General features: G+C 47.8%; 8 protein-coding genes across 8 annotated transcripts; 4 read left to right on the forward strand and 4 right to left on the reverse strand.

The window, feature by feature from the left end:
- The first annotated feature begins 660 nt into the window (after positions 1–660).
- BKA55DRAFT_560706 (serine hydrolase-domain-containing protein) lies at positions 661–1,902 on the forward strand. Its single transcript, XM_046192108.1, has 2 exons — positions 661–957; positions 1,075–1,902. The coding sequence occupies exons 1-2, from the start codon at positions 780–782 to the stop codon at positions 1,785–1,787; spliced, it is 891 nt and encodes a 296-aa protein (XP_046053092.1). The 5' UTR covers positions 661–779; the 3' UTR covers positions 1,788–1,902.
- Positions 1,898–3,818, reverse strand: BKA55DRAFT_279479 (PCI domain-containing protein). Its single transcript, XM_046185497.1, has 4 exons — positions 3,533–3,818; positions 3,417–3,476; positions 2,644–3,363; positions 1,898–2,590 (listed from the first exon to the last, which is right to left on the reverse strand). Exons 1-4 carry the CDS (start codon positions 3,614–3,616, stop codon positions 2,009–2,011), a joined length of 1,446 nt encoding a protein of 481 aa, XP_046053093.1. The 5' UTR covers positions 3,617–3,818; the 3' UTR covers positions 1,898–2,008.
- Positions 3,819–7,314: 3,496 nt separating this feature from the next.
- Positions 7,315–8,350, forward strand: BKA55DRAFT_279510 (DASH complex subunit Spc19). The gene is made up of 2 exons (XM_046185498.1): positions 7,315–7,655; positions 7,703–8,350. The coding sequence occupies exons 1-2, from the start codon at positions 7,512–7,514 to the stop codon at positions 8,072–8,074; spliced, it is 516 nt and encodes a 171-aa protein (XP_046053094.1). The 5' UTR covers positions 7,315–7,511; the 3' UTR covers positions 8,075–8,350.
- Positions 8,351–9,194: 844 nt separating this feature from the next.
- On the reverse strand, positions 9,195–10,214 carry BKA55DRAFT_504393 (uncharacterized protein; the record flags this gene model as incomplete). The annotated part of the gene is made up of 3 exons (XM_046187089.1): positions 9,195–9,722; positions 9,773–10,081; positions 10,134–10,214. The coding sequence occupies 3 exons, from the start codon at positions 10,212–10,214 to the stop codon at positions 9,195–9,197; spliced, it is 918 nt and encodes a 305-aa protein (XP_046053095.1).
- A 4,685-nt stretch (positions 10,215–14,899) lies between these two features.
- BKA55DRAFT_686797 (uncharacterized protein) lies at positions 14,900–15,563 on the reverse strand (the record flags this gene model as incomplete). The annotated part of the gene is made up of 2 exons (XM_046198980.1): positions 14,900–15,303; positions 15,356–15,563. The coding sequence occupies 2 exons, from the start codon at positions 15,561–15,563 to the stop codon at positions 14,900–14,902; spliced, it is 612 nt and encodes a 203-aa protein (XP_046053096.1).
- Positions 15,564–16,549: 986 nt separating this feature from the next.
- On the forward strand, positions 16,550–18,456 carry BKA55DRAFT_560718 (transmembrane amino acid transporter protein-domain-containing protein). The gene is made up of 3 exons (XM_046192109.1): positions 16,550–16,572; positions 16,638–17,354; positions 17,400–18,456. Exons 2-3 carry the CDS (start codon positions 16,797–16,799, stop codon positions 18,291–18,293), a joined length of 1,452 nt encoding a protein of 483 aa, XP_046053097.1. The 5' UTR covers positions 16,550–16,572; positions 16,638–16,796; the 3' UTR covers positions 18,294–18,456.
- BKA55DRAFT_560719 (ribosomal protein S16 domain-containing protein) lies at positions 18,457–19,189 on the reverse strand. The gene is made up of 2 exons (XM_046192110.1): positions 19,006–19,189; positions 18,457–18,947 (listed from the first exon to the last, which is right to left on the reverse strand). Exons 1-2 carry the CDS (start codon positions 19,080–19,082, stop codon positions 18,680–18,682), a joined length of 345 nt encoding a protein of 114 aa, XP_046053098.1. The 5' UTR covers positions 19,083–19,189; the 3' UTR covers positions 18,457–18,679.
- A 251-nt stretch (positions 19,190–19,440) lies between these two features.
- Positions 19,441–20,703, forward strand: BKA55DRAFT_686800 (NAD(P)H-hydrate epimerase; the record flags this gene model as incomplete). Its single annotated transcript, XM_046198981.1, has 7 exons — positions 19,441–19,452; positions 19,506–19,614; positions 19,708–19,773; positions 19,828–19,922; positions 20,174–20,270; positions 20,322–20,550; positions 20,601–20,703. 7 exons carry the CDS (start codon positions 19,441–19,443, stop codon positions 20,701–20,703), a joined length of 711 nt encoding a protein of 236 aa, XP_046053099.1.
- Positions 20,704–21,549: the final 846 nt, after the last annotated feature.

Raw genomic sequence — 21,549 nt, forward strand, 5'->3', positions numbered from 1 at the left:
GATCCGCTCGAACGCGAGGCCATGGTTCATGAGATGGAATTGTATCATAGAATCGCGAAAGGGGCTTAATTGACCTATACAACGATCATACGAAAGTTGCCCATGGATACAACTGCGAACGGCGAATACCCTCGAACTCCGGATGTCCGATTGTGTTGGAAATCAAGACCGAAGTCTGGTCTGGTTTATGTGATATGTGCAAAACCCTTGACTCACTCTGAAATCTACCATCATGCTCCGTGGTTTATTTCTATTTTTGTGCAAGGAATATGAACTATGGCCCAATACTCACCGCGACATACTGGCTATCAAGCTCATGTGGATGTAGCGGTCCATCATCATGGCCACATGCTATCTCGTTTCTATACTGACTTTGTGCTGTGGATGGCTCTATTTCATGTGAGAGGATCCAATTACTTCCATAGACCTCTGAATATAATTCTCCTGTAACGAGGATCATGCGTCAAGTCATGAATTTGGTGGCAAGAGTGATACTGTATTAGAAACTGGTCTTTCATAATAGACCTCAACTATCAGGTGAAACTACGCATTTAACAACACATGTTTCAAAGGCCTTGAATAGCCAGCCATTGTTGGATTGTCGACAATGTTTGTAGTGGGGATAAAGTGCCGTCATGTTAAGCAACGGCCGACGCCCTTTGATTTCTCCCACTGACAAATCATTGTCATTATTGCTCTCCACGCTCGACTCATACGGCCTAAAACCTTCTTATCAACACCGACCTAAGTCCGCTTCAACATTTCATCATTCCTTATAGATGCGTCTTCTTCCTGGTATTCTTTCTGCTGTTAGACCAACTGGAATTACGACTAGACGAGCCTCATCTTTCACTTTTTCTTCATACAAAGTTTGCTTATCTACAATGACCGCTACAGCAGCAACCAAGCCGAATGGCAATGGAGGGAAGCAGGAGGTCAAGATTCTCATGCTTCATGGTGAGTCTTCATGACGTCCATGTAAAGAGATGCATTTCCATATCTCTTTTGGTCATGTTCAGCATACCCTGGACTCGCCCATAATCTCACAAGTCCCTCACTGACATTTATTTCCAGGCTTCACACAATCTGGCGCTCTCTTCCGTGCCAAAACCCGCGCCTTAGAGAAGACACTTGTCAAACTCCTGAATCCCATCTCAATTCTCCCTGTCTTCCTTTATGCCACTGGTCCCAACCGTCTAAGCCCAGAAGATATCCCCGGTTACCAACCCCCTGAAGAGCCTCAGCCCGAGGACTACCAACCCGATACCTGGGCATGGTTCCGCAAAGATGAAGCCACAGGCAACTACCGACTTTTCGACGAGGGGATGGCTACCGTTGGACAGGCTATTCGGGAGGCAGAGGGCATCGATACAGTGTGCGGTTTCAGCCAAGGTGGTGCCATGGCCGCCCTTGTAGCAGCTGCTCTTGAGCCGGAACGCACTCTGCCTGAAGGAAAGGAGGGAGACTGGGCGAGAGGCCTTAGAGAGGCAAACTCTGGAAAGCCTCTCAAGTTCGTCATTTCATACTCCGGATTCTGGGCCACTCCCGAATCGCTTCAGTTCTGCTATGAGCCCAAGATCAAGACACCTTCATTGCACTTCCTGGGCAGTCTCGACACAGTGGTTGATGAGAGTCGAAGCCGGGCTCTCACAGATCGTTGTCAAGACCCCCTTGTACTTGTTCACCCAGGAGGTCACCACGTGCCCGTGTCCAAACAGTGGGCAGCGCCGCTGGCTGGCTTCATCAAGGAGCATGGCCAAGATAATGAGCCCAAAGCGGAGCTGTAAGGACGAGTTCTGTTGAGGAATGGTTTTCGCTACGACATTCTCATTCGATTATTTGGCCCAAAACACATATAGACTAAGACACACAAACGAATAGATAGACTTGATGAATACACCAAATGCCATGTCATATATCCTCATCCCGAGGACTATCTAACCTGTATAATTACAGACCACCCAAACCGTCATGAATTATGAACCGCTCTATCCTTTACTCCTTAATCTTATTTAGCAGGCTGGATTCGTGCCATCATCTCCTCCTTGGTGATGAGATGATCAATTCTCTCCAATAGTCCCAGGAGACTCTTCATGTTGTGACTCCATTCGTTGAGAACATCGTCAGCATCTCTAGGCTTTGCGAAGCTCACAATTCGTGCGGGTCGGTCAATTTTGGCGTAGACAGTCTTGGAAGTTACAAGCTCGCTAATGTACTTCTCTGTCTCGTCCTCGGCAAGATCAAGGAGCTGAGTCAGGCGGCTCATCTGGATGCGAGTATAGTACTTGGCAATAACTCGGACGTTGTGCTCAATCACTCGCTTTCGCAGATCCTGCCATCGCTGGTGGGCCTTGTCGTCAGAAGATTGGCCTGGTTGCGCGTCAAAGACATCGGTACTGCAGAGGTGAGGGCCGAATCTCTTAGCAATCTCGGGCCATCGCATCAACTCATGAACAGTAAAGAGTCGCAGAAGTTCTGCTTCAGCTGGGACTTCGGAGTTACGGGTGTCTTTGTGGATTCGGTGGAGAAGATCGTGCTGTTCGTTGTCATAGGGAGCTAGGATGACAAAGTAGATAATGCGTTGCAGGACCTGTGGTCAGAGATCAGTAAAGCGGATTGGTACTTCAAAAACAGTCAACATACAGGTCGAAGTTTGGCTGGGTCTTCCTCAACTGCTTCTGTGTCTAGAACCTGCCGATAGTGCTTGCACACATCGAGGTACTTCTCCTCGTGTTTGGCAAGGATGATCTGCTGCTCGTAGTAACGTAGCTTCAGATCAGTTGTGTCGTCCTCCTTCTCCTCGGGAACCTCCTCGCCGCGGGCTTTCTTCTTTTCACGCTCCTTTTGCTCCTTCTCGAGCTGCTCGGCTGTCTTTTTAGGCTTGCGAGAAAGATAGCGGGTGCTGATCTTTCGTCCTAGAATAGCAGCCTGTGTCCAGTCTCCGCTCTCAATGCATAGCTCAACTTGCGCCAGAATGAACTCGGTCTTTTCCCGTCGATCCATTGAACCAAAGGTCTCGACTTGCAGCTCGCAAAGAATCTCGGTGGCGGACTTTAGATCACCCTGCTTCTTCTTAATGTCGGAAAGGATCTTGGTGACACGGGCTCGTTCGACTTCGACGAAGATCTTTCCCTCTGTTACTGTTCGCAGGGTCTCGATTACAGAGAGCTTGGTCTTGAGGTCGGGAGTGTCGTCGAGGAAGCCCATGACGGTCTGGACCATCTTGGTGATGGCTTGCTTGAGCTGACTGTGCTTCTTGGACAAGACCAAGGTCTGGTCGTTCAACAAGCTCCAGTCGCCCGCATTTTTGCATAGTGTGACGATTGCGATCAGGACTCGTGATGTGGACGCAAGATCGGAGGCCTAGGACTCGATTAGCGGAGAAGAGGAGTGAGCAGGCGTGTGCCAATGCATACTTGTCGGGTTTGCTTCTCGAGCGCAGCAAGCTTCTCAATGGCGCCTTGGAGGTTGTTGGACTATATACAGCGTCAGACAAAGCTCAATATCGGTAACTCAGAGCTCAAAAACCCACCGCGGCCAGCTTCTCAGCTTCGGGAAGCTGCTGGTCAACCTCCTTTGAGAAGTCCTTCTCGGGCTTTAAAACTCCGTCAGACATGGTAGCGGTGATCGCGATGTAGCCCCCTCAAGATCTGTAATTGTCGGAAAAAGTCTGAATTGGAGGGTTCGAGTTCAGGGATTGTTGATGCGTAATGTTGATGCGATGAGTTTAAGGTCGTGGGGGCGTGTTTGGTTTAGTCCAAGCTGGTCGATTCAGTGACGAGGCTCACGCAAGAGGCTCCTGCCTGCCTGTCGCTAGGTCCCCACCAAGCGAAGCAGGGCCGGGACTGGAATTTAGTGGGACCGATTCCGGATTCTCCGTTATCCAATTTCTGGGGCACGTGACCACCACTAACATGACCTCAACTGAAGCAAAGACAATATCCTGTGACAATCAGGCTTATTTCGAGAATCCTGTAAGTGCTTCTTTTTTACCGCTCTACAGACCTTAGGTTCCCAGCCTAGATTGAGGCACCTTAGTATATGTCCATTCTCCAACTTTAGGGTAATTGAGTACTGATGCCTATACTCTTTATTAACAACCAAAAGGACTAATACAGATTTAAAGATACAAATTCTCTTGAAATTAGAAGGCAAGGCTGATACCCCTAAATCACATACTGTGTCTCGGTTTCCTCAGGTCTCTGCAAGCTCTATTACTTAAGGTCTTTAAGTTTTAGAAATCCCTACATACTAGCTTCAACTTAACATGTTTATTTAAATGTATCAATGAAATTAGGGTTTAAAGAGGTTGTTATAAGAGACAGATCAAGATTTGAATTATATTTATATTCCGTAAGCACCTAGACTTAGTTAATAACTTAACCACATATCGTCTTGTTTGAGAAGTCACTTAGTGCTCGGCCTGCCTCCGCGAACTCATATAAGATGATGGATTGCATACGGAAAGTCGCGCAGAAAAATTGCAAGATAGGAGTAGACTTGATGTCATGCGGTAGCTGTTTGATTGCCCAGGCTGTATGTAAAGAAGCTATTAAGGTCACTCCACCAATAACTTGACATGCAGATATACAGAACACGGCGCCACTGTTCTTTGATTACAATTTACATTTGTATGACATAATGGGCAGTGGGAGCTCTAAACGAAGTCTAAAGGAAGTAAAGCCTTCAAAGGGAAGACGTTGCGCGCAAACCTTGACAAGAACAGAGAAGGAAAGATGTTTTGATTCTGATACGTGGAGTTGCGCTCTAGAGTGCCTGGGGCTCTCTTAATGAGCCAAAATCGCGCTGCCCCATTGCAGACTAGCTACAAGTGTAATTTACTCAATAAGGACGCAGATAGTTCTATAAGAGGATGCAAAAGGTCTCAAGCTACCTTAGTTGTTTAAAGCGATGCGAGCCAAGATCATAATGCTCAAACGCCATCTACAGAATATAACATGATCCTGGACTTGGGTATTTGTGTATTTATTCTGAGCCAGTCAAGTTTGAGTTACCAGAATGATTGGCTTATTGGTGAACCTAATAGTGGCTCGAATGGGGTGAGTGAGCGTAGCCTTGATATGTAGGAATTGGGGAAGTATTGTAAGTGACGTATTTAAAACAATGTATCTTTGAAGTATGGATAAAGGAGAGTACTTGTCATTCCTGCCAAATTGCTGCATCTAAGGTACCTGAGATATGAAATAGGTTTATAGCTCAAAAATCAGGCAAGGTTTGTTAATTGAATCCCTTATGCCTTGGAGTATAGCAGTTTGAACCTCTTCTGTTTCTTACTGCTGATTAATTCTTCTATAAAGAGAAAATTCCCACTCCCATTACCTATTTAGATGTCTTAAAATTGATGATATTGCAGGTTAGCAATAGTCATAAGTTTACATTCAGAGATGTCCTCTGAGACTATGGTTATCATATACACCTAGTAGTATGCACTGAAACCACATAAGAGCCCATTATATCTCCATATCCCCGTTGTTCAACACGAGTTTCCAGCTTTGACGTTGGCCAAAACCCATGATCAATCGAGGTTCATGTAAGTCATTCTTGAGAAAGGAGCCAAAGTAATTGAAGTGCAGCCTGGGGAATACATAACTGCTTCATACGAGACTCTGGAAAACATGTAAAACGACTCAACAGGTAGCCCATTGAATAATCATTCGAGAAGTATCGATTCTATCAACCGCCCGTAATTACTTGACCAGTCTGCAGGATGATGTCTGCTGGTACAAGCAGGGGATTTTGCTTCGTCACATAACATCTCCTGATGTGGCAAATGTCTTAGGAAGCCTCTTTAAAACATGATACAGAGGTTCATGCGAATATACCATTTCAGCCGTGAAGCCCATTTACTTAACTCCACAGCCACAGGCATTCTAATGATGCCCAGAACTGTCCTGAATACAGCCAAAGCAAAGGAACAGAGATCCCACTCAGGACAGTCCAGGTCGATAATATAGATCATCTGTAGTGGTTTCTACAAGTCGATACATGCTGATTTGATTCCAAAAACCAGCCGTCGCTCTCAGGCCAGAACCCACATTGAGGTCCTAGAACAAACCGGAAACACGATAAGTCGAATCTTCTACACGAAGTAAATACTAATAATCGTTGCAGCTCCGATAACAAGGTGACTCTGTGTGAGTTTGTAACACGCAATGAAACCTGGTGTAAGAACTTCATAATATTGCTTGAATAGAGGGCTCGTACTGGTGTTTGTTGGCTGACTGTATGGGAAGTGCGATCTAGTACTCTACTTCTTTAATTGTATTTTATCAGGATCCGTCAGCCATACAACAATAGGGATTCTTGGGCAGGCATAGCTTGCACCGTCCAAAGCCTGTCGAGTGAAATTCTGAATCATGGACGCTAGCCTTGGCCAGGTATATTCAAGGGGACCGAAAGGCGAAGATCGAGGGTTTCATCCGACATATTCAGCAACTCGCAGACACGGAGTGATTTTAAACTTCTCCGGCCAAGAAAGTCGGTACATCTTGAATTGGGCTGCAGACAAACATGCAACCAAGTGACGTCCAGTAGGCATTAGAGATATTAGCTTTCATCTCCGATCATAATTTGCTGTTGCTGCCGAGATAGAACTGCTAATGGAAACTTTAGATAAGCTGTAAGATAATCTCTTTGATCGATTTTATTTAGAATGGGAACTTATTGACCGAAAATACAGGTAGGCTCAATTACAACCTGGAAGTTTTTTCTTATTTCATAAGTTAGGGGATGGCCAGAGTTCATCATCAAATGCAGGTAAACATATTTTATGCATTATTATTATATAAAAAGCTTCTTTCGATTCCTACATCAAGACGAGACTTCTGAATTGGGGATCAATAATACTGTTCAGCCTTTTGTCTTGAATTATACAAAGACTGTGCTTTACACTTCCAGTTGCTATTCGTCCGGAATATGATTGACGGGCCTATGCTTATGATTGAAGATATGAAACGTCAAGAGAGGTAGAATAAGTTTAAGCAAAATCTTTACGCCGGCCAATCTTTATTTCAAGATATGGTTGGGGATCAATATAAATTCGAAGTCATCATGACTTCTCATAAAGAACATTTCATCCAGACTTAATATCATACTCTCACAATTAGGCTCAGCTTTCAGGCTCGATGAGAGAACGGAAAAGAATGTTTTTCAAAAACAATGCATTTCAATCTTGAAGTGACATGATATGACATGAGGTTGAAGCTGTAGTCGGAGGAAGCTCGGTAGAGCAGTTGAGGGCGAATTAAGCGACTGGCCCGTGCGCCGTCGTCATTGTTTATCAACTTTCGCGCTCCGCATCATCAAGTGGAATCACAACAATCCAAAGGCGCTTATGATACCCGGCGCATGACTAATTCAGGGACAAACACCAAGAACCTATGACCACGAACGACTCCACAAACCATTGAGAAAAGTACTGTACTGTAGCATCAATTCGTATCAACAACCTACCCCGCGAGTAACGACCAGAACACCCCACGGTAAACATCATGGCCGCCAGCAACCTCTCGACATACTCCGATTGCGTCTCCTCTCTCCGCACATCCCTTAAGTTCCTCGAATCCTCCGTTGAGACTCTTGATAATGGCGTCTCCGATTTTCCCCGTCTAGTCAACGTCCTCAAGACCGTCCGCGTAAGTCTCTCCACTCACCTTACGTTGCTTCTACTTACACCTCGCAGCACTACGAACTCATCCCACAGCCCACTCTCGCTGCAGCCGAAGCCTCACTACGCGACGAAATTGGCCCGTATATTGCCCTTCTTCTTGCCCGCGCGGACTCCCAGATCGAGCGCCAGGAGCGTCGCATCGAAACACTCAAAGCCCGCGCAGAGCTCCAGCAGGGTCGTTTATCCCGCCCGGACGATGACTACGACGAATACGGTGGAAAGTCTAAGAAGCAGAGAACCGGGAGTCGTAAGTTAACTGCAGAGGAGAAGCTCCGCGCGCGAGCAGTTCGGCAGCGCAAGGAGGCTCTGCGTTATGGTGTTGAGAGATTAGAGCTGGAGGTGCTACAGAAGGAGAGGGAGCTCAGGAAGAGATTGGAAGGGTGAAAAGTCAAGGCGGTATTGAGTTCCAGAAAAACGACAAACGAAGAAACAGCTCAACGGAGGCACTATGGAATATGGTCCTTCTGTGCAGCGAGATCTCCAAGGCGACGCATCATGTCCAAGAGGCCGAGACGTGAAGTCGCACCGATCAATGAGCAAGCCAGGTGGGATTGGCACCGGGCACATACCGGCGTCGTCAACATATCAAGCAATGCCATCCCCCCTCAGCGACAAACACGCGGAATGCAGCCGGAGGATTATGTACTGAGTTCAAGATGAACTTAGGGCAAGTGGTTGCTTTAACTTGGACACGACCCAAGCTCCAGAACGGTACGTCGTCTAGTCTCAGGTAGGCTAGATTAGACATGTCATTGATACCCGGTTTTTCAAAGAAACTGCCACGCGTTCCTGAGTAAAACCTTGACACCACATGCATTGGTCTCAATGGCTGTTGAATGGTCCCGCCAGTTGCAGATCCTAAATTTAGCCCCAGCCCAACCTCACAATTGATGAATTCGAGGATTCAGTTCGCATTCCAATAATCATCGTGTTCACTAGGTCGAAGGGATACCTTGATCCCTCGTCGTTGTAACTACAGCTTGCTTGGTACTATTCATATCTGCACCTGACCAACCCAGATCCATTGACAAAATATAACCCCTTCCATACAAAGCCCAGCCTGCTCGCAGGTCCAGTAGCACGTTTCCTCGTAAACTTACTGCCCGACGACCCGGTGTGGCTGCGGGCCTATGCCACTCCGTCAGAGGGTGAGAAACCTTAACCGAATGAAATATCGTGGTTTTCCGAGGATAATAGATAAAGCGAAGAACAACAATAAGTGAGGACAGTAGAAAAGAAGACATTCAAAGTGAAAAGAACAGCCTAGTTGCAGGCGCCGTGGTCCGAGGTATAACACAAAGGGGTTTTTCGTCCCAAATATACTCCATCCAACATATTTCCCATCCCAGTGCTGAAACCAAATCGCCGAGTCGTGACTCTAAAAACGTTAAAATGCGACAAACAATGAACGAGCAGCCCGTACGTGGGTCTGACGGTGTTCGACGGGCGATATATCGCACATCGCCGAACGGGTATCCCGGGGAATCCATGCATGGATCATTGCTCATAACAGGATGAGGTAGTTGCTGGGCGCAATACCCGTCTCGCCGCTCTCCTTGCGCGCTTGCCACCACCTTCCGCTAACATCTGATACTTCGAGGATCTCGTGCTTGGAGAATGAAATTTCGTTGGCGTCATCCGGGTTGGCCTCGTAGCTGTAAATGGCCTTTGCTCTATAGGGATATTCAGTGGGTGGCACGACCTCGGTGTCGTTGCCGGGAGAGTTGTTTGGCTTGGCTTGCGGTGGTTGTTGTTGCATAACTGAGTTGGTAAAGCTTTGGGGGACTGCTGATCCGCGTGCTCCCCCGACCTGTGAGATACCTCCCACAGGTGATGGGTTCTCAAAACCATTAAGCTGAGCGGAAGTGTACATCTGAGGGGGTTGGACCGAGTTGGATGTCTCAGGGCGGCCACCGTAGGCGTTCATAGTAGATCGATGAATCGTAGTGGATTCTTTGGCGAGGGCGAATGAGTCAAGGAAAGCTCGGGGAGTTGAAGAGGGGCTGGATCCAAAGTAAAACGTCCAAATAACCTGACTCTTTATTAGATTTTCGCCTGAAGTCAATCTGGAATACAACTCACGATGACCATGGCCAGCAGAATAAAGCCAGCAGAAGCAGCCTCGCGGGCGCCGCTGTTAGAGTAAAGGAGCTGGTTGATTCCGGACGAAACGAGAACAATTCCTGCAGCGAGATAACCAGTCACAGCAACGTGGTAGGTATGAACTGCATCGCTTCCAATGACGACAAAGACGCCGACAATCAGGCATAGACAGTAGATGCAGCTCCACCACACGAAAGTTGGGAAAGGGTCGTTCTTGGCAAGGTCGGCATCGCTATTTTGTTGTATCCGTCCAATAATACAGGAGACAAAGGTGATAAACCAGGCGAGCTGCAAAGGTCAATTAGTTGAAGGGCTGTGACGGGGCGCAAGAGGAACGCACCGTGCTAATGGAGAGCGTGGCCAGGGCGAAGGGGTCGCCGAGGATGTTGCTCATTTGAATGCCCTTGCGCTGGCCATACATTCTTGAGTGATCCATTTTCTGAAGCGAGGGAGAGTTGAGAGAATACGATGGCATAAGGAACTTCGGTGTCGAACGAGCTGGCGATCGAGGCTGATGCTAAAGTGAGGGCACGCGCTTTCTTCGTTGGTAATGGTCGGTTGACAAACAGGCGTAAGCAAGACTCGATTGCTACCGGAGCATTCGTCGAAGGAAGAGCGATGTAAAGCGAAGAGGCTGTGCCGGAATCGATTCGTTGCAGTGCTGTGCAGAGCCAAGCGAAGTGAAACAGTGTCGATCGTTTGTAGGATTTCGGTTGGCGTAAGACGAGCGGGAGGTCGCGACAGATGAGGAAAGTCGAAAGACAGGAAATAGGTAGGTAATAATAAGAAGATCGAAAAGAAAGGAGTGGAATGACCCAAGCTCGCGGTTGAGATAAAAGATTACCTTAGGTGAGTGGATTCAGTGGGAGGGAAAGGAAGAAAAGAAGGAGAGGGTGGAAATGATTGAATTGAATTGAACGGACGGTTTGAAATGGGAAGAGAATGGACAGATTGAGTGGATGGGATGGGCGGGATGCGCTGGCTGCGGGTGAGAAGGGGGAAAAACGCGGAGACAAGGGGCAACCCAGTCCAGTCCAGTTCAGTTCTAGCCCAGCGAAAGACCGGGGACCTTTTTACAATGGGCACAGAAGGTTCAGTACGCTCGAGATAGTGGATATTGCGGCGTGATGCAACTGCTGAACAAAGTTGTGAGGAGCCCGAGTCGATAAACGTGGTCGAGGAAATTGTGATGGTGAAAACAATAACAACAGCCCGCCCGTGCAACTTGTGCAAGATACAAATACGCGCGGCTGTTATGAGGAACAACAAGTGGCTGTCGAGTACAGTTCTGTGCTGAATGAAAGCCACTGCCACCCCAATGAGTGTTGCAACGAATGAGAAGTAATGGCCGTACTGTACTTCTTGGTAACCAGACCAGTAACAAGGTACCGCCGTGTGTAGCGTCGCAGTGGCAGACGTGACGCGGTCACAGTCAGACAGGAAGGGCACGGAATCAGGGGAAGGGAGAATTGAAGCACAACCAGGGCCTGATCCAGCAGCAAGGGCAGTCTTGGCCCGATTCCGGTTCGTATTGAGACCGTGTGACGAATTGAAGAGGGAGGTATATCAATCAATGATATAGAAATGAGTGAATTTGGTTGCCAGGAAAAGAACTCGTCGAAATAAAAGATGATGAGATTTCAGGAATCGATGGAAAGTTAATATGACCAGTGGGTGTCGTTCAGGTTCAGGGCCTCAAATCCACTATAGAGTTCCCTGCGGCTGTGCTGGGCCCCAGGCTATCGGGAAATGAAAGGCAGACGATGGTTCCGGGTGCTCTGAGCAAATCAAATCATGCCCTGCCCCCTGTTGTCTGTGGCGCTTCGTCTGCTCGTTGGCTCGGGCCCAAGTTCAGGGCTCTGGAGAAGCTGTCGTGACCGTGACAGGGTGGATTTTGCAAAGAGGGAGAGAAGCCGGACAAGTTTAACAAGCCGAGTCCGTGATTGGATTAGAGACGATAGAGAGCAATTGTTTCGTTTCAATGTCTTGCTTGTTGGTGGTGACTTATTGGTGTCGATATTCGTTACAGTACTTTCAATATTCAAGATGAGAAATGGTAGCAGCCAAAGCTGTGTATAGTGCAGGCAACCTTCAACTTATTCTGGCATGTTCAGCTGCTATCACTCATCCAGGCTCTCGCAGGAATGGATGATACTGTGACTATTGTCCAGTGAAAGTTAGAGTAAACACTGTCTTGGAAACCCCAGCCTACCCCAGCCGACATCATCACGTTAAACGCGCCCTGGACAGGAATTCTGTCTGACTCGTCTCCAAAGCAGTCAGCCCAGTTCAACAGACTGTGGCTGCAAAATACCTCGATCCACGGCAACACCGTCCATGTGCTTTGCGAATTGACCTATTTTGCCCCGTCTTGTTTGAGGTTCGACTAGGGTCAAGTCTAATGCGGGTTATTGGCTCGCTGTGAGGCCAGAGAAGCGGCCTTGACTCCATCGCAGGAGTTTCATCGATGCCGTCCCGGCTGGTCAAGCACAGGGCCACAGTTCACGAATTCCGCGCATTCATACAAGAGGAAATGTTGACCAGAGGCAGATCAACTCAAGCAGGGCTCGCGTGCGCCTTCTTGAAAGATGCAAGACATTGGATTTTATCATTGAGTGGCTGGTATTTAACCCGAATAAAGCACTAATGTGAAACATTGAGTGCGCTCTGCCTCGTGACAACCATTCAAATGTGGTAGACTTTTTCGGGCTGTTTCAACACAGAAGTTGAACTTTTAATTCAATGTTGTCCGAGCTTTCTTCTCAAAAAGATCTGATATTGATGCCTTGCAATTGCTTGCATCAGACCCCAGCGACAGCTGATCATTCTAAACCGGTTCCGTTAGATCGGCACAGCTAATCGCTACCGTTGCGGATCTATCATCTTTTCTCGGTGGACTCTGTCCTCCTTTCATGACAGCGTCACGAAGTGATCATGCTCAATCCTTGAGTTTACTCTTTCTTGCTATAATCAAGTTGCCATGCCCTGCTAGCCCCTGATGTGATACTTACCTGATTCAAGCCAGCAGCGCGCCACCTCAGGTATCTTCAACAATGCCAAACCTGAATTTTCAGTTCTTGTCCTACACTTAAACCCAACTTGTGACCGGCTGCCTCACTACCCGCCAAGGGCTCTGACAGGCCCAGAGTCACGATTCATCCCATGTTGCACAACCTTTTGTGTCTTTGCCGACAAAAACCTGCCAAGGGCTTTTCTTTGAAACTTTACTTAACCCCTGTCACGGAATGGGATTTATCCCCCTGGAACCACCAAACTCAACGAACGATAAGCCGCACAGCCACGGATTTTCCAATCCGATCGATCTTCATGACGTTCAGTGTCAAAGGCTTGCTTTGCCATGTTCATCGACACGTGGCTTCTCTTCCTTTGTCTTGACGATCGGCTGCGCTACAAAGCAGATCGTTTGATGACAGCGCAGCATCGTTTATGGAGCTGCTCCATTTGACAAAAAGCTTGGGCTGAGGCCCTGTTCCAACGGTCGCTGGTGTTGCTGATCACCTGGACTTCCCGGGGCTAGCGTCCGTGTATCAGGGCCGGTTATGGCCAAGGGCCCTGTGATATCTCTTGCTTGAGGCTCATCGTGAAGAACGTGGGATGTTGTTGAATGTGGTGAAAGGTACCGCCCATGAGACGCCTTACACGGTAGTGTTTGCACATGTTCTTTTGCTACCGATTACATGACATGAAACTAGACTACGCAGCTAGCGCCAGGTACGACTCAACAGCTCAAAGCTTCAGACGGATCCACGATCCACTCGCGATCATGTGAGTTGTGCCGGAGAGATATTACCTAGAAGTTGCGTAGTACAACCTGGAATTAGTGAAGCCGAACGACACGACAATGCCTTAGGGAGCGCTTCCAAGCTGGCAACTCCAGAATCCGAGGTTTTCTAACACACCTGTTACATGTGCTCAAACCGTTTCACGTCTTGACATCTCTTGGTAGCAACAATCATAGGAAGCTTCACAAAGGATGACGTATATAAACTGGCTGCCAAACCAATCGCGGGTCTATGGACTGTTTGAATAGAGCAGCTAGAACGCATATCTTCTAATACGGAATTGGCTCGAGTTAGAAGATATGTATCATGTCCAGCTTGCGAAACCTCAAGTCCCTTCTTCACCCTCATACTATCACTCTTCATTCCTACACCTTGCTGAATTATTCCAATGAAGGTTAAAATTCGTCATCTCATGCAGTATCACGATCTTTTCAAAGTCACATTGGTTTAGATATTACCACTTATTGATTCAGCCACGAGACAGCAAAACAGTATTGAAACACATTTCGGGCATTGAAGACGGAAAACTGAGGTTTCACTAGTGAATAAAAAGATTGAAGTTCAAAAAAAATGTATAGTATCTAGGTTTTGGATCGTCTTCCACATGAAGCTGTAAAGAGATGTAGTCACTATGATCGCGTGGGCACCAAGTCGGCGTATCAAGTTCCGAAACAATCCTCCTACACTTTATCAGCCCTCGATGATATACTGTCTGCTCAGGTACAAAGACAGCCTTTAACTCGGCACCTAGAACAAAGAACAGTTTCAATGTAATGGCCACGAAGACGATCGTCAGGATATCCTGGCAGTAGACTACTGCAAAATTAAAAGCAAAACGTCAGTTGCATTAAACGGGAACTGGGCATAAGATTGCGATGCTCATACCCACTGCTTCGAGCTAGGGTTGGTATTGATATTAAGGTGGGACTTCAAGAAGGAATTCATGGCTAATCTGGATGCAATCTATTACAAAGTCGGGGGGAAATCAAGACTCGATCTCCTCTTCATGATATGTCAAGTACAAACGATGAGCTGACTGGGCGATGTTGATACAGCTCAGCCTCACCTGCAATCATGTCCTGCAACACCCCTTCCTATAGGACAGGCTCTGAAAAAGAAGTCAGCCAAAACGAATAGCTAACTCTTTGACTTGCTGACGTCGAACTCGAATGCATCGTTGAATGAATATATTGGGCCACCGGCGCAGATGATACGTATGGGTTGTATGTACTTCTACTTGCCCATTACCAACAGGTCTAAATCAACCAATTTCTTAATTTCAAGGGTATCTTTGAACATGTTTTCATAGCTCTTCTTCAGCTTCCAACTCTCGCTCCGCCCTCCTCACCTGGCGTTCAACAACCTTCACACGGGACTCGAGATTGGCCATTGTCTTTGAGTTATCAAGAATACCTGTTTCGTACCAGGAACGAACCGCGATTTCACTCCTTTGTCTCAGGTCGGCTATCTCAGCAGCTTGCGCGATTTGAGTTGCTTCGATTGCTCTCATTCTATCCTGCAATGCCACAAGCGCTGCGCTATCCGCAGGATCTGGAATCGGACTGTCTTTGATCGCGGTAAGGGACGATAGAGTCGCAGGAAAGGCGGATGCTGAGGCTAGAACAATGGATTGGAGTGCATCGATGTCCAGCTGTGATGGTGGCTCTGATGGGTCGGACGAATGAAAGAAATCGGGGTGAGCTCTGTCTGACAGGGGGTCAGTATGGATTGAGAACTATAAAATATTCCTGATACATACAGATCTTCATGAGCTCGTGGTAAACGCGGACATCGGACAGGAGCATCGAGAAACGTCGCTCTAGCTTGTTGAGCTGGCTAGCCGCCGACTGGTCTTGAGCCAGCGCTGGTGATTGGTTCTGGCCATAGAGGAGATGCTCGATACGGAGAAGTCGCGACTCCAATAGATCGAGCGTAGAAAGAGTTGTTTCGTCCATATTGGTGGCCATCGTGACAGCGAGCGCGCGGCACAAGCGCGGGACCTAAAGGTGAGGTAAGGTGAGGTACAGTACGGCAGAAGAATGACGGAGTGGATGCGGTCAAGGGCCAAAGTGGGGGGTCAGGAGGATGTCATGAAATTGTGAGACCTGCAGAATCATGGTCTTTGTTGTCGCAAAAAGCGGCGCATTTTGTTTGGAGAATGTGAGAAAGGAAAAGGAAAACTGGATTGAAGTAATGTTAGACTTTATCCCCTAGTATTAGATATGTAAACTTGTCGAATATCAAGCCACTACTCTTTATCATAAGGACGTTGCAGAACTATATACTCTTCGTCTCATATGCCCCTGGCAAGCCCTGAAGTTATTCCCCAGATTAGGATCATGGCTTGTCAGAAAAGCCCAATGATTCGCCAAATCATCATCTTGGCGCGCGCTCATTGGCCGCATGAGTTCGGCAAAACCCTCCAGCAGCTCCCCGTCATTTATTTCAAGGATCGTGGCAGGAGAAGAGACCCAACCAGGCACTGTCAGGAATTCGTACTAAACCATCTCCTGACTGTTTCTTCTTCCTCCTGCATCTCAATCATCCACAACAGCCTCGTTGGCACTTCGCTCGTGACTTACTGTTTTGGTCTGTCGTGATCGGACGGGAGTGTTGAACTGTTTGTTCGTCAGGGGCCTTTGTGCCGCGGGACGGTGCAGTACCAACCAGCGACCGGATTGACGCAATCAGGCCTAGGGCTGCTGGCCTACCAACTTTCCGCCTTTCCGCCTCGTGCCTAGTCAGCAATCGGATTAGGATCCCGAGGAACGCAGCGATAACGAACATACATACCTCCAAAACCTACGACGCTACATAACAGCAGAAGGACGCATAACCTAACTACACTTAGCTTTACCCCTCGCGATCGCGCCGAATCCTCGACGAGTCTACACCTTATCGCCGTGTAATGACGAACTACTCTACAATATCTGATGGAAACGCTTCTCTATTTAGAAGTGCCGGCGACATGTCAAGGTGAGGCGATCTCGCTCTGCCTACACCGATTGAGGGAACATCATCACTGACGAAAGATCTCTCAGACCTCGACGTCGTGGTCAAAAGGATGGCGGCCATGGAGGCCAAGCCACCACGATCAGCAGTGTCGTAAACCTGCTAAATACAAGTACGTTCGCTATCTCTCTTTCTCTGTGGCACGTGCTGACACAGGATGCGCAGTTGTTGGAGCTGGCACTCTTGCCATGCCCTCAGTTATGTCACATATGGGTATCATGTTGGGAGTGGTGCTGATACTGTGGTCTGGATTGACTGCCGCTTGCGGTCTTTACCTACAATCTCGATGCGCCCGATATCTCGACCGAGGAACTTCATCCTTCTTTGCCTTGTCGCAAATCACCTATCCCAACGCCGCCGTTATATTCGATGCTGCAATTGCAATTAAGTGCTTCGGAGTTGGCGTGTCTTACATGATTATCATCGGAGATCTTATGCCTGGCGTGGTGTTGGGCTTCCTCAGCAACGCCAACAGCGCTCCGTATCTGGTTGATCGAAACTTTTGGATCACCGCATTTATGCTTATTATTATTCCTCTGAGCTTTCTGAGGAGGCTGGACTCATTAAAGTATACCAGCATTGTTGCGCTGGTCTCCATCGGGTATTTAATTGTTTTGGTGATCTATCACTTTGCATCCGACAAGCACGCCGACCCTGGTAGTATCAGAGTGATCCAGTGGGGCGGAGCTATTGAGACATTGAGCGCTCTACCAGTCGTTGTGTTTGCATATACTTGCCATCAGAATGTATGTCAAACTTGTTCAAGTTCATGATCCAGCTAACACAGTTAGATGTTCTCCATCCTCAACGAACTGAAGGATAACTCACCATCAAGCATTATTGGAGTTGTTGGCACAAGCATTGGCTCTGCTGCGTCCATTTATATTGTTGTGGCTATTACTGGTTACCTTACTTTTGGCAATGCTGTTGTGGGCAACATAGTTTCCATGTGTACGTTTACCCCTCGCCAATATTTGCATAAGCTAACCAAGGCAGATCCCACTGGAGCTGCTTCAACAATCGGAAAAGCCGCCATTGTTGTACTAGTCACTTTCTCGGTTCCTTTGCAGGTTCACCCATGCCGAGCTTCACTAGACGCTGTATTGAAATGGCGACCAAACCGCAACTCGTCGAGTAACGGACGAACCGCAACACCATTACTCCCAGCATCCCCAGCCGGCGATCATGGAAGCACTGCCCCGATGTCTGACCTCCGGTTCGCTGTGATCACTACTTTCATTCTCACCTTCGCCTATATGACTGCTCTCTCAGTCACTAGCCTTGATCGTGTCCTGGCCTTCGTTGGCAGCACTGGTTCAACATCTATCAGTTTTATTCTCCCAGGTCTCTTTTATTACAAGATCAGTAACCCAGATAGCATACATCACCAACGACTGGCCAAGGAAGACGATGATATCGACGAGGACACACCCACCTCAGATGTTGAGGACTCTGCTGCTCTGGCTCAGAGCACAACTAGTGTTCGCAGTGGTGTGAGCATTGCTAGCAATGCCAGCACCCGCAGCAGCCGAAACTCCTGGCGTTGGAGACGCAAGTGGCGATGGGATCTCGAGCATATCGAACACCATCATCTGCGTAGACTCGCCCTCGCACTTGCGATATACGGATCTGTTGTCATGACCGTGTGTCTTGTTCTCAACATTTTCTTTGCTGTCACTCATTAATTATATCATTTTCTCTTACGGCCTCAGGGATGACAATATTGGATATAGGCGTTGTAAGAAGGGGCACATGATGTTTTTCTCAGCGTCTCAGCTTCAATAGACGGCTTAAACTTAGTTAGACATGGTATTGGGTAGTGCTTCAATACAATTACAATAGCGAAAAAATGGATTGGTCGTCGTGATTTGAACCCTTCAAACAAACATCATACAGCTTTCCCCAGTTGCTACACAGGTCTTTGATCCAGTAGCATGCCCGAGCCCCCAATACTCCTCGAGATTGATACGGCTCTCTGTTTTTGTCGACTCTATCTGAACTTCGTGATAGCGTCCCCAAACCAACGCCCAGAGATGCCTTTTCGTACATATCATACAACCCCCTGGGCCACTTATCGAATCCTGACCTTCTCCTGGTCCACAACACCCTTTGTGTTGTCTTGTTTGGGGCCAAATTGCTTCTTTGGTAGAATTCCCACCATGGATAGTAACCTCCAGGCTGTGTCCGTAGGCTGTGCACCAACACCGATCCAATACCTCGCGCGTTGACTATCGAGCTTGATGTCTTTATGAAGTTTTCCGGATGTGTCGTAAGGGTCGGGTTTAGGAATTGGGTCGTATGTGCCGATGACCTCGAGCGGACGGGAGTTACGAGCCGTCCTAAATACCTGTTAATGGTGCTCTCAATTGAACAGATATCATGCATGGGCTGACGCACCGGGCGTGGGCAATGACAATATTGTAGAAGGGCTGGTTTCGGCGCCCAAATCGGGCGAGACGGATCTTGACAACCATGGCGGCGATATGGGGGACTTGAAGACCACGATTAAAGCAATCACCAGTTGCTGAAGGTTGGGACAATTTCGACACGGAGCCGGGGGTTATTTTCGCCGATGTTGCTTGATCACCCGGAAGATGGTGGGGTCGGCCGGGAATAGTGTGGCTATCCAAATGGAGCTCCAACGTGATGAAACACCTCTTACCGAGTGATGTCAGTTCTTGACCCCCTGGACATTTCAACCATTCCTGACTGACGACATTTTCGAAATCACCCAACTTTCACATCTTTCGAACGCATACGGCATCTGGTTTTCACTGAGACTTTTGCAAATATTCATCGATTACTATCAAGAGCACAAGATTCAAAGGCATTATGGCGATCAAGGTAAGTCATAGGTACTCTCATATAGCTCTTCGCTCATTCATTGATCGTTTTAGACCCTCGGAGCCAAAGCTGCTGCTGCTCTTGATCAGGAGCTCATGAGCACTGGAGCGTTCTCCATTGACCAGCTCATGGAGCTCGCTGGACTTGCTGTTTCGCAAGCTGGTTAGTGACTTTACCTTACATGGGCCTTTGACTATAAGATTTCACTTTGGTCTCACAAAGCTCATGCCATCGATGGACTGCTAACATCATAAGTCTATCGCCTGCAGCCTCTCGAGAGTGGCCGTAGGATCCTTGTCGCGTGTGGACCTGGAAACAACGGTTGGTGCTTTCTTCTTACCTGCAAATACCATGAATCCTCACTAACAGCATCAGGTGGTGATGGACTAGTCGCTGCTCGTCATCTTCGTCAGTATGGTTACAATCCGAGCGTCTTCTATCCCAAACGAAGCAAGAATGATCTCTATCAGGTAGGTAACCAAGAAAATCTGGTTTTCACTGTTTTTCACCATGAAAGTCGCATGACGTTTTGTTCGTAACATTGCTGCGATCTTGCAGCTATGTGCTTCTCACAATTATCTTGTCGGTTTTCTACCAGTACTGCGGGAATCGTTGAATGGTAACAACCGGTGTACCGGAAAATGGGTGTACCCAGCCTTTCAAACACGTCCCGTCTCGATTCCATATCCGACAGCTGAACAGTTGCTGATACTGGTCCCAGCGACTCGCAAAACAACTTGAAGACCTTGAGGTCCCTTTCGTGGATGATTTCTCCTCGGCGCTGAACTCGACGGATCATGTTGTCGACGCGATCTTCGGTTTGTATATGAACTTTTTTCGATAGCGATAATCTCTGACCGTTCAACTAGGTTTCAGCTTTTCAGGAGAAGTTCGAGAACCATTTCCTGCTGTGATTCAAGCTCTCCAAGACACGAAGCTGCCAGTCACAGCAGTTGATGCTCCCTCATCCTGGGATATCGAAGATGGTCCACCAAAGTCGGGACTTGGCAGTTCCTTCATGCCTACAGCACTTATTAGCCTAACGGCACCAAAGCCACTAGTGAAGCATTTCAAAGGCCGACACTTTATTGGCGGGCGGTACGTACCAATCAACAACGCTCTCTCGAGGCAACTAACTTCCTGCATAGGTTTGTGACTCCATCCATCGCAAAGAAATATGACTTCGAAGTCCCAGAGTACAAAGGGATCGATCAAGTTGTCGAGGTTGAAGTAGCTGGACAGAAGTCCTGAGAGACATGTTTGGAATGATCGTGGATCGGAAACAAGGAGTATGCAGTAACTACCTCTTGGTCGAGATTTTGAATATACAACAGGCGTTTTACATGACCCGACAGCCTCCTCTCAGACTATTCGGACAAACTGGGCTTGGACACTGTCCGTCACGCATACCATTCCGAAGAAAAAGCAGGCCTTGTGGGCATACAAGCAATGGCGGATGGAAGAAGTGACAGAATTCAACATAAACGAGATAATCTTTCCCGCAGACGTGGCATGCAGCCGAATGCTGCGTGCACATTTATCGTAAACTCGAGATTTTTCCTAAAGTTCGAGTGGGTGATGATCGAAGTCGACAATTGAGAAGGGGGAGGCTCGCACGAAGGACATGGACAATGACGTTGGAACGTTGAAGATGGCGCATGTATGAGTAAGTAGAGACAAATTGACAATTACCACAGACAAAAGATACTGGTGATCAATTCTCAGGAGTCGTTGCAAAATAACTTTCTGACAGTAACCGGATAGGGCTGATATAAAGACTGTGGCGTCGAAACAAACGTGCCGTCTAGGAAAGTAAAGAGGTGGTTGCCACCAAGGCCCAGTGTGTCCGGTATATCCAGGGGGGCTTCAAGGGGGTTACAGGTACCCAACCGGAGCTTAAAAAGGCGAGAAGACGAGTCCACGTCAGGTTGGTTTGTCTCGGCCCCGGGCGACGTTACCTGGAAGGCTCGTGGCAAAAGAGGGACATGGCGAACGAGCGGATGGTACCGCACGAAATAGAAAATGGAACAAGAGCATGCGACCACGAGGCATTTTGAAGAAAGAGATATTAAAATCCTGTGCGTCCGCCGAGCAGCG

This window comes from Fusarium redolens (assembly GCF_020744475.1).
Source record: "Fusarium redolens strain MPI-CAGE-AT-0023 chromosome Unknown BKA55scaffold_4, whole genome shotgun sequence".
NCBI lineage: Eukaryota > Fungi > Ascomycota > Sordariomycetes > Hypocreales > Nectriaceae > Fusarium > Fusarium redolens.